The 12,580-nt window shown below is 28.9% G+C and overlaps 1 protein-coding gene across 1 annotated transcript; it reads right to left on the bottom strand.

The window, feature by feature from the left end:
- Positions 1–350: 350 nt before the first annotated feature.
- LOC147807565 (uncharacterized) lies at positions 351–6,317 on the bottom strand. Its single transcript, XM_087165442.1, has one exon. It carries the CDS (start codon positions 5,534–5,536, stop codon positions 3,629–3,631), a length of 1,908 nt encoding a protein of 635 aa, XP_087021568.1. The 5' UTR covers positions 5,537–6,317; the 3' UTR covers positions 351–3,628.
- Between the last annotated feature and the right edge of the window lie 6,263 nt (positions 6,318–12,580).

Below are 12,580 nucleotides of genomic sequence, written 5' to 3'. Positions count from 1 at the left end.
CGAGAAAAAAATAGACCCTCGTAAAAATGAATGTTGCACGCCTAATATTTATGTAAATAAATACATTGCTACGAAACTGTGCATAAAAGTCATTGCATGCTGTTATTCAGAATTTCAAAAAACAAACAAGCAAACAAAAAAAAAACTCTGTTAAATATATAATGGCCCTTCCTGCATGCCAAATTTTTACTATTTGCTTAAAATGTGCTTATGATGATCTTAAAATGTGTTTCTGCTGTAACTTTTTTTCCTCCTTTGAAAAATATGTGCAATAAATGAAAGGTTCTACATTATAGTCTCATCACAATCACATTTAACAATCAAGTACTATTATCAATTTTTTTTAATAATTTAATATTAATACTCAACAATAAAAAATAATGACAGTTTACTTTAGGTGTATAGAAATGGAATTGAACTTATAAGGGACCCATCATTTTCAGTAGCTTAGGGCCCCACCAAGCTTAAATCCGGCCCTGCTTATGCAAGAAATAATTTTCTTTTTTCTACACTACTGGCCATTAAAATTGCTACACCAAGAAGGAATGCAAATAACAGAATGATATTTATTGGGCACATATATTATAGTTAGAAGAACAAGTGATTAAATTTTCATGATATTTGGATGTATAGATCCTGAGGAATCAGTCCTCAGAGAAGCCTCCTCTGGCAGCAATAACAGCAGTTAAACATGTTCTGCGTCAATGAAGGTCAGGATAGTGCGGGCCACACACGGTCATGCATTGTCCTTCTGAAAGTAGCGTTTTGGAGACCTGAAAGATAAGGTAGAGCAACTAGCCCTAACACATCAGAAATGTAACAGCTGCTGTTGTGCTTACAATGTGGCAATGCGAGCGAGAGGAGATCAAGACGTGTATCAAATGTCACCCCATAGCATTACTCCAGGTGATGGGTCAGTATGACGATATCGACTGCATGCTGCCAATGGCCGTTCTCCACGATGTCGCCAAACAAGGATGCAGACACAATGAGATTAATAAGTAAAATGAAAATTATTGTCAACAAGTCATTTAAACATTATCTCTATAAACTTACAAAAAGAATAAAGTTCAGCAGTATGAATAGAACATTAAGCATAAAAATCCTTAACAGAGATTTTCCTCGACACTGTATTCACTATGGAAACTAACCCACAGGTTTTATGAGAGCAAATCCAGGTAAGATTCCGAAATTTCTTTTCACCGTGTACGCAACTGCATGTTAGTTGGTCCCAGAGTTAACTAAATTAAATCTGAAGATTTCCTCGGTTCGAGTAACTGCAGGTGCGTATTAGGCAAATTTTTATTTGTTTATAATTTCAAAATTAACACGTTTGATGTTCAGTGAGGACAATTTATTTCTAGATGTAACTATAATTAATTTATATCAAATAAATGTTTATTAATAGAATGAAAACTAAATTTTCCTGGGTTAATATCTTCAATAGAATATATTACGCAAATTTCTCAAATTATTATTAGCAGTCATTCCTGCACTTAAATAATTTTTCAATCGGAAAAAAAAAACCCGTAGATAATTCAGATTGTGCCCATAATAATAATTAAAATAATTTAATTAGCTTTTATTTATTTTTTTTTCAATGAAAAAAAAACAACCGATGCTTCAAAAAAATATTAAATTTGAAAGAGAATACAATTCATAAAATTATTATAGATCCGAATGATGTATATCGAGGTGATAGATTTTGCCCAAAAATAAAATATAGTATAGAGATGAACAGGCAAAATAATGTGCAACATTTAGATATGAAGACAGCGAATGACATTTTAAAAATTATTATACATAAAACAAAACTATTAAAAAAATAAAAAACATTATTTCACTTTATTTTTAATATATAATACTAACATAATTTAAAATATATAATAAAAATTTAAATTATGCTGAAATAAATATTATGTAATCAATACAAATCTTGATGTGAGGTAACATTTTAACTACACAATAATCTGCATCAAATAACTTTAATGACCATTTAGAATTTTATAACCATCAAACAATCAGCTGAGTATTTGGAAAAAATAGAATCATTTGAGAGAGATTGATTGCTTAATATCATATGAAGTTAAAATGCCATCTTTAATTAACATTTTTTTGGCCTGGTTACTTTATGACATCTGGGGCATATACAACTGATATATTTTTATTTACAATTATTTAAATAATAAAATTTTTAAATTGATGATATTTTAAAAGTTTTGGAATATTTGTTCATATTATGACATTTGCCTTTAAAATAATCGTTATATTATTCATCATATCTCTTACAGTAAATTTCTCTATCATCGGCAGAGGCAGCACAATAATAGTCATTTGTAGCTTATTTTGAACAATAGGAATGTATTGATTTATGCTTATCTGAGCTGAGAAGTTTATTTTATACAATTTCATTTTTAAGTTTTTAGAAAAAAGGAAAATTTTTCTCAGTGGTTTAAGTTATTGATAATATGTTATGTTATTAATAATATGTTATTGATAATATGTTAAATATTAAAAATGTGAATAATCATAAGAATGGTGTAGCATAATCCTCTTGATCCTTGTTAAAAATAAAAGAATTTTTAATTGAATTTTAGTAATATTTCTATGTTTGTGTGCAGCTTTATGATATCCATAATAATAAAATATCTAAATTCATAATTATAATATTTAGATCCTTCTGCTCATTTATGCTACTCAGTTAGATAAACGAAATTTAATATCTTTTTCATTTGTCCAGTAAAAGAGTGATTATTTAATTACTCAATGCAATCTACTTTTTAATTCTTTCATAGAAAAATTGTTTTAAAATAGCAGCAAAAATTGAAAGCAATCACAGTTAATAAAGCTGTAAATCTAACACAGAGTGCAAGTTAACAGTGAGTTAAGAAACCCCCAGTTAGGAAACAGAGTGTCCAAAAATAATGAAAAATACACTTTTTGAATCGAGGTCAACATTTCCAAACCGGGGTTTAGACACTGGGTGTTTCGCGTAAGGTCAGTGTCAACGGTGAATACGGGGTTACGAATTAACTACAAGAATCAGGTTTCTCACTAATATGAACAATGCTGTGTTTCATTAGATTACTGTTGTGAGTAAAATTTTTATTACATATACAAGTTTAAGGCTTCTCTTCACTATGAACACAAAGTGCTCAGTCAGATGACCTCTACGTGAAAAACTCTTTTTACAAATATTGCACAGATAAGATTTTTCACTAGTATGAACATAACTGTGCTTAGATAACTTTAGCATGAAAAACTCTTTACATGTAGCACAAGAATACGGATTATCACCAGTGTGAACAAGACTGTGTTTAGACAGATAACGTATTTGCGAAACACTTTTGTTGAATATACTTTAAGAGTAAGGTTTCTCACCAGTGTGAACATGACTGTGTTTAGTTAGATATCTTTCTCGTGAAAAACTCTTGTTGCTATACTACAAGAATAAGGTTTCTCACCAGTGTGAACATGACTGTGTGCAGTTAGTTGAATTTTTTGCGAAAAACTTTTGTTGTATTTACTCCAAGAATGAGGTTTCTCACCAGTGTGAATACAACTATGTTTAATCAGATCACTATTTTGTGAAAAACTCTTATTCCATATACTACAAGAATAAGGTTTTTCACCATTGTGAATGTTTATGACAGTGTATATTCAGATGACTTTTTTGCGAAAAACTCTTGTTGCATATACTACAAGAATAAGGTTTCTCACCAGTGTGAACACGACTGTGTGCAGTTAGTTGACTTTTTTGCGAAAAACTTTTGTTGCATATGCTACAAGAATGAGGTTTCTCACCAGTGTGAACACGACTATGTTTAGTCAGATCACTATTTCGTGAAAAACTCTTATTGCATATACTACAAGAATAAGGCTTCTCACCAGTGTGAATATGACTGTGTATATTCAGATGACTTTTATGCGAAAATCTCTTATTGCATATACTACAAGAATAAGGTTTCTCACCAGTGTGAACACGACTGTGTTTAGTCACATGATTTCTTTGGGAAAAACTCTTGTTGCATATACTACAAGAATAAGGTTTCTCACCAGTGTGAACACGACTGTGTGCAGTCAGATGACTTTTTTGCGAATAACTCTTGTTGCATATACTACAAGAATGAGGTTTCTCACCAGTATGAACACGACTGTGATCAGTCACATGACTTTTAAGCGAAAAACTCTTGTTGCATATACTACAAGAATAAGGTTTCTCACCAGTGTGAACATGACTGTGTGCAGTTAGTTGAATTTTTTGCGAAAAACTCTTATTGCATATACTACAAGAATAAGGTTTCTCACCAGTGTGAACACGACTGTGTTTAGTCAGATGACTTTTTTGCGAAAAACTCTTATTGCATATACTACAAGAATAAGGTTTCTCACCAGTGTGAACACGACTGTGTTTAGTCACATGATTTCTTTGGGAAAAACTCTTGTTGCATATACTACAAGAATGAGGTTTCTCACCAGTGTGAACACGACTATGTCTAGTCAAATCACTTTTTTGCGAAAAACTCTTATTGCATATACTACAAGAATAAGGTTTCTCACCAGTGTGAACACGACTATGTTTAGCCAGCTCACTATTTTGTGAAAAACTCTTGTTGCATATACTACAAGAATAAGGTTTCTCACCAGTGTGAACACGACTGTGTTCAGTCAGATGACTTTTTTGCGAAAAACTCTTATTGCATATACTACAAGAATAAGGTTTCTCACCAGTGTGAACACGACTGTGTTTAGTCAGATGACTTTTTTGCGAAAAACTCTTATTGCATATACTACAAGAATAAGGTTTCTCACCAGTGTGAACACGACTGTGTTTAGTCACATGATTTCTTTGGGAAAAACTCTTGTTGCATATACTACAAGAATAAGGTTTCTCACCAGTGTGAACACGACTGTGTGCAGTCAGATGACTTTTTTGCGAATAACTCTTGTTGCATATACTACAAGAATGAGGTTTCTCACCAGTATGAACACGACTGTGATCAGTCACATGACTTTTAAGCGAAAAACTCTTGTTGCATATACTACAAGAATAAGGTTTCTCACCAGTGTGAACACGACTATGTTTAGTCAGATCACTTTTTTGCGAAAAACTCTTATTGCATATACTACAAGAATAAGGTTTCTCACCAGTGTGAACACGCCTATGTTTAGTCAGCTCACTATTTTGTGAAAAACTCTTGTTGCATATACTACAAGAATAAGGTTTCTCACCAGTGTGAACACGACTGTGTTCAGTCAGATGACTTTTTTGCGAAAAACTCTTGTTGCACAAATTGCAAGAATAAGGTTTCTCACCAGTGTGAACACGACTGTGTTCAGTCAGTTGACTTTTAAAGGAAAAACTCTTGTTGCATATTCTACAAGAATGAGGTTTATCACCAGTGTGAATACACCTGTGTTCAATTAGATAACTGTTTTGCGAAAAACTCTTGTTGCATTTACTACAAGAATAAGGCTTCTCACCAATATGAGCAAGACCCTGTTCTGTTAAATGATTCTGTTGTGAAAAACTCATATTACATAAACAACAAGAATAAGGTTTCTCAACAGTGTGAACACAACTCTTCTTATTCAGATGACTTTTGCATGAAAAAAACTCTTATTATATACTAGAATAAGGTTTTTCACCAGCGTGAACACGATTGTGTTTAGTTAGATTACTTTTTTGTGAAAAACTCCTATTACATAACTACAAGAGTAAGGTTTCTCAGCAGTATGAACATAACCGTGCGTAGTCAGATTACTTCTATGGGGAAAAGTCTTATAACATATATGACAGGAAAAAGGTTCCTCACCAGTGTGAACAGGAAGGTGTATAGTCAGATGAATTCTTTGTGGAAAACTATTGTTATATATACTACAAGAATAAGATTTCACTCTTGTACAAACACAACTGTACTTAGTCAGATAACTCTTAGGGGATATTTCCGTATCGCTCTCTGTGACGCCCACTAGATTCTCCAAGGCACGATTCAACCGAGGTCCTCTAATTAATGCCTTGAATAATAATGCCTATAATCTTTTCGACAAACATTGTGGAAGTATCTTAGAGCACACAAACTAAAATCAATTAATACATTTCGCACATATTAATGCAAGATTTGCTATTTAACATGATGCACAAATTATTTCGAGCAAATTTTTCCTGATTCAGATTTCCTAGCACATATAAGTTCGGATCATGGAGGCTCGGATTGTTTCGAATGAAGGATTGACAACTGCATGGATGTAGTATAGTGAGATGAGATCTTTGCTTAAGCTTATAGCTTTCTGATCCTATTAATAAGGATCTAGCTGAAGCTGGCTGTTGCTTGGCTGACCGCTTTTTTAATAAATAGAGGCATTTGATTGGTCGATTACATCATCGTTTTCATCGTTATCGCTTAATCGTTTTGTCAGGTTTACTAGAATGGCGCTTTTAGCATTTTTGCTTGGCAGAATTTTAATAACGCGCATGCTCAGTTTGATAATTTATTTAAACCAATCGAAGTACTTCGTAGACAATGAATATAGATGCTTGTATCCTCTCCTTTGCTTGCGTATACTCAAACAAAGACATAAAGATGGAAAGATCAATCACTGTACCAAACAGATGTCAGGGTGAACGAAACATTGGACACATCACCGGTCTCTATTTTTTTTATTTGATTTTCATAAATTGTTATGATAAATAATAACATTCTGTCTCTGTGCCAGAAAAATCTGAACAAATTTTTTTTAAAGATTTATAATTTGTAAATTTTAAATGAAAAAATTAATGTATTTTAAAAAATTGATTTTTATATTGTTCTGAAATTCAAATACTTGAAATAAATATTAAAAAAACAATTTAAGTGCTTATTAAAAATATATAAAAAATATAAAAGTAACTAAAAAATAAATAAAATAATTAAAATAAAATAGAACAGTTTTATAAGCAATCTAAGCTGCCCAAAGCATTTAATTTCATGAAGAACAATAAATTGGAAAATGTTAATAATTGCTGAGATAGAGTCTCATAATTGCCTGTTAGCGTTCAGTTAGTTAGTTATTAAAACTTTTTCATGGTTTTCATTTGTGCGTAATCTAAATTCTAATTATTTTCATTCAAGAAGTCTTTCAAAATATAATTTCATTCCTGTATTTAAATTACAAGTAACTTTGATATCTGGGTGGCCTACAAAAATTCAAAAAAGTACAAAAAAAATTTAGAGCATTTCACAGCATTTACTATTTATCAAAGATGATAAAAAAAAAATTATTGATTATTAAAAAATAATTTTATTGCGATAATCAACATTAAGCTGGAAACCTATTACTATTAAGCAATTTAAAAGACTTTTTCGTGGTTTTCCTTCGCATGTAACACAAATTTGATTACTTTAATTTAATCTTCATTAAAATAAATTATTCTTATAACTTTCATGAATATGATTGTATTCTGATACTTAAATTGTTAATTACTTTGATCTCTGAATTGAATTAAGCATAATAAGGGTGTTTCATTACATTCACAAAATAAAAAAGCTCACACTTTGATTTCTGGGTTGAGTTAATAAGAAGAGCTTTTCGTTCTGTTCAGAAAGATGGTACCCTATCTATTAAGGATAATAACAATGAAAAAATGTTTATCTATAATTTTTACTCCGATACTTAAATTGCAAATTATTTTATTTTATATACCAATAACAGCGATCTGAAAAACATTTTTGTCTGTTTTTCATAGCGTGTAACGCGAAATTTGATAATTTTAATTTCAATTTAATCTTGATTATAATTAATTATTTTTACAACTTAATTATTTATTAACTTAATTATTTTAACTTAATTTATAATTAATTAATTAAAATAATTAATTAACTTAATTATTTTAACTTAACTTTAATTTATTTATAACTTAATTATTTTTATAAACATAATTATTTTTATAACGTAAATATGGTTTTATTCCGATACTAAAATAGCGAGTTACTTTGATTTTCGGTTAAAAACTACAAAAATTTGAATAACATCTCGTTATAGTCACAAAGAAGTCTCTCAAAGATGCTGAAAAAGGATTCATTATAAAAAAAAATTCATTGCGATTACTGAACTTCTAAATGGAATCAAGCCATCTGAAAGATATTTTCGTGGTTTCCCTTCACGTATAATGCAAAATATGATTGTTTTCTCAAATTTTTATTCAAGCAAGGAAGAAAAATATTTATACCATTATTAACCACTCCAAAAACCAGAGTAAATGCTTTATTATAAAACTGATACGTCCAGAATTTGGAATTATGATGAACTTGCCTGTATAATTTGATTCAATAAACTGATTTATTTTCTGCTTCCCTTCTTACCATTATTATTATTTTTTTTTAAAGTGAAAAATGATTCTTCTACATTACTGTTAGAAAATTTGACGGTTCATCAGGTTGTCTTTTGTCAACATCTGAATAAAATTCGAGCAAATAGTATTATATTTGTAATGGCGAAAATATCCAAATGATAAAATAAACATGAACTTTTTTTACAGTGTTAAAATTAAAAAACTTAAGTACTCGGGTTCCTATGATTTTATTATTTTACTAATAACTTATTCTAGTATGTTATATTGAAATATCTGATATATGTTATATTGAAATATCTGATATATGTATTTTGAAATATCTGATATATGTATATTGAAATATCTGATATATCTGGAGAAAAAAAAATTTCTAACCAAATGTTCTTTGAATCAGGAAGAGACAAAAAATACCTGTTGATTTTTTTGAAATATGCTTTCTATCACAAACGCCTTAAAACTTTGTTCTCGATAAAAATAATTTCAGATGATTTTAATCCTTCATCTCTTATTAACCTCGTTATATCATGCTTTTGATCAAAGTTCAGCAGCGTGTGCGTTCTTTCTCTCCTAAATATTAATTTGATCCCTACACACGTTTTTTATTCCATTACTTATAAGGATTCGTAAAATATATATTAACTGCCCGGATTAGAGAACAACTGAATTATCTTCTTCAAAAATGGCAGTTATTTAATTTAAATTTGATACTTTTGTGTGTGATCATATCTCAGTGTCAACCATATCGGTGTCACGTATCAATGACATCCAATAAAAATCTAACTGTCAATGAACTTAACTGAGGAGAAGGAATTAACTGAATGCTTAATAAAATAAGAGCTTTCTTTGATGATATGTTTTTTAAATTAGTGGTGAAATCGTCTAATAATTATTTTTAAAAATCGTTGCAAGAAAGGTTTGCAAGCGTATTTTTTTTTTCAGACTCATGCGAGTTAATTCAAATCAAATAAATATACTATATGTACTCTCTTTTTCTTTCTTCCGGATTCTAACGAATTAAATAGTATTCATACTTATCAAGGTATTTTACAACAAAGTGCTAACATAGTACAAAGGTACATATACTTGTATTGATTTCTGTGTATAGATTTTTTTTTCCTTCTATATTTGCTTTCGGAAATTTAGCTGTATAATATTTTATACCCAATTATGTAATTCTGTTGCGATCGTAATTTTTCTTAGAAAATTATTATTTAGATGATTAGTTGAATATTCATAAAGTACGTTAAGAAGAGGTTTGAAAAAAAAAGTAATCAATATCATGCGTAAATGCTTTGGTTTTTTTTCCTTCTTTTTTTAATAATATGTTACGTTTGTTTTTTTAAATCATTCATTGCCACTTATTTAATTTAATTACATATAATGTCAGGATAAAAGCATATCTCAGTTTTTACATAAGCACGTGAGAATGTTTTTTTTCATGAAGTTTTCCTGCTGGTTTGTGTTTAGAGTGATAAATATTTGTTTCAAAACTATAATTTATGTATCTGCAACTGTATTTCAGGACTGACGTTTAGCAGTTAATTCAATAACTAGCATTTTATTCAAGTGTTCCACACGCACCCGTAACTCTCTAGAAACTACATTAAGAGGCACTACTCATGCATGTTCGTATCATATGCTAAATGAACACCAGTTATTTATTCTTCTAAGAATATGGTGTTTGTTTTACTTGCAAATTTCAGATCCCCATTTGTAGAGCTCCCTGTTGACATGAATGAAATATTGTAAAACTCATATTGAATATAACTGTATGATATATTCTATATAGTGATTAACTCTTCTTTACTTGAATTTTTTTTCTAGTTAGCTAACTCTAGCAGAGATGACTTATGTGTCCTTTTTTAAGAATTGAACCTTTATCAATAATAATGATTTTTTATATGATTGGTCTGGGCATTAAATGAAATAAATATAAGTATATCGATTATCACTAAATGTCAAGTTTAGTACGATGTATTGCAAATTTATTCAATTTCTTTTATTCGTTATGCAAGTCAATTTCCTGAAATTTTGAAATTTTTTTTATTCAAATTGACACTATTTAGCGATAAAAAAATCTTTGGATGCATTCTCAGATGTATAAAACAAGCTTTTAAAAATTTTATATAAATTTTACTCAGGTATTTGATAACTTCTTTAATATTTACATGATTTCGTTATAATTTTTTTCTACAAATAACTAATTAATAACTGTTGTTATATTCATTTAGTAAAGTTAATAAACAGTATACGATTTGATAATTAAGAGTTCATTTAGAGCAGAAAACAGAACAGGAATAAATTTAACTTCATCATAGTTATATTCTCTAAACAATAACTGCCTTTTTTTTCCGTAAAAAAATCACTGAATTTTAAAAATAAAACTATTTTTTTTAAGAAAATAAGATCAAGGCAGAAGAGATTAGATAAACAATATATAATTGATTTTAACAAATTAAATTTAGATATTAAAAAAAAACTTATAAGGATGGAAAATTTCTTTCTGAAATTAGATATTTGCGTAGATAAACTATTTCAGCTTAAAAATTGGGTTTTAACTTCTAAAATAAATTGATATAAATTAATACATTTAGTTATATTTTTTAATCAAACCATTTTATGTAAAATAATATGTTTCTTAAAAATCTAGCAAATGTGTTTCGCTCATTATAATTATGTAAAGTCAAGCGTTAAGGCTAAATTAAATACTATATAAAAATATTAAAAAAATTTTCGCTTTTTTTTTAATTGTTATGTCTTTCTGTCTTGTGCATATTCCACAATGTGGTTAAGCACTGATTAATTCATTGTTTGCTTTTTTCAGTCCATACGAAGAAAAGGTATTCTGCTCACATGCTATAAATAAAAAGTGAATTTTGCAATCGTTCTTGAGGCACATTTCAGGATTTAAAAAAAAAAAAAAAAAAAGAACGAGTAACTCCTTAAATTTTCAGAGTACAAAGAACAATAAAAAATACATACTCTAAATATTCCTCTACCGGTAATTTAAGAGTTTACGGTCTTCAGTAACACGGCTGAAAAGGAGACATGAAAACCTTTTTGTAAAGTTATATCACAAAAATTTTACTACATTTTTAATTAATACTAGAAAGACTGAAACTTAGTATTACCTATATTGCACTCTGAAAAAGTATTACTATGCATTCTGAAGGAGTAACTAATGCGTAAAAAAATTAATTTATGTAATTTTCACCCATACTGCCCTTTTACCTATAGTATTTTTACCTATATACTACCTATATTGCCCAAAAGCAGTCAAAATGATTGCATTCTGAAAGAATGGCTAATGTGTAAAAAAATTAATTTATGTAATTTTTATAATTTTTTATATTATCTACAGTTATATAACAAGCTAATAATAAATATTAAGGGAATAAAAATTACTTCACTTGGGAAAAAAATTTATGCATTATTATTCGTACAATTTTTGAAAATGAAAAAGCGGTCAAAATGACTTCCTTAGGCAATCTAGTGTTAAGTAAGATTTGTATATGCATTTTACACGGCATGAATATTACTTTTTTATGCTCAATGAATCTGAAATAAAGTTAATTAAGTTTTAGTGCTACTTAAAGGGAGAAAGAAAAAAAATTTTTAATTAAGAAATTTTCTACTTTACTATTAAGTTATAGTATAATGTTTAAATTTAGGATACATTTATCCTATTAAATATTAATAGCGGATTGTAAATTTGAGATGTTATAAACTGGTTAAAATCACAGAGCTTAAATTAACTTTGTATATACACAGCGTGCGGTCCTCAAGTTTGATTTATTAGATTTTGCTATTTTTACTAGCACTATTATGCGAATAAAAAGATGTTAGATCAAAATTCTAAATCTTTTGATTCTTCAAATCGATTTTTACAAAATCTTTGAATTGATATTTTCTATCAACAAAGATCTTCTGAAGAGATGACTGAAAACTAAATATCAGGACAAATGAGGATAGTTTTATATGCAACCAATTTATCAATTTTGTTCGTATCCATCCTTTTATTATTGTTTTGTCTTAAATTTCTCCTTAAATCATCTTAGAGGCTATGTAAACAAGAAATGATTGGTTGTAGACAAGACATTAATATGTAATTTATTAAAGAAATACATAAAATAATAAAAAAAATTATTTAAAATTATCAAGATTTCTGGAGAAGTTTATTTTTTATACACTCAAGAGCCAAAACATTATGACCACCCCTACATTTTGCAACGAACTCTCCTGGATGAC

This window comes from Parasteatoda tepidariorum, chromosome 6 (assembly GCF_982258835.1).
Source record: "Parasteatoda tepidariorum strain Cologne lab strain chromosome 6, Ptep-v5.0, whole genome shotgun sequence".
Taxonomy (NCBI): Eukaryota; Metazoa; Arthropoda; class Arachnida; order Araneae; family Theridiidae; genus Parasteatoda; species Parasteatoda tepidariorum.
The sequence above is the reverse complement of the archived record's forward strand: the minus strand, read 5'-3'. Positions and strand labels throughout refer to the sequence as shown.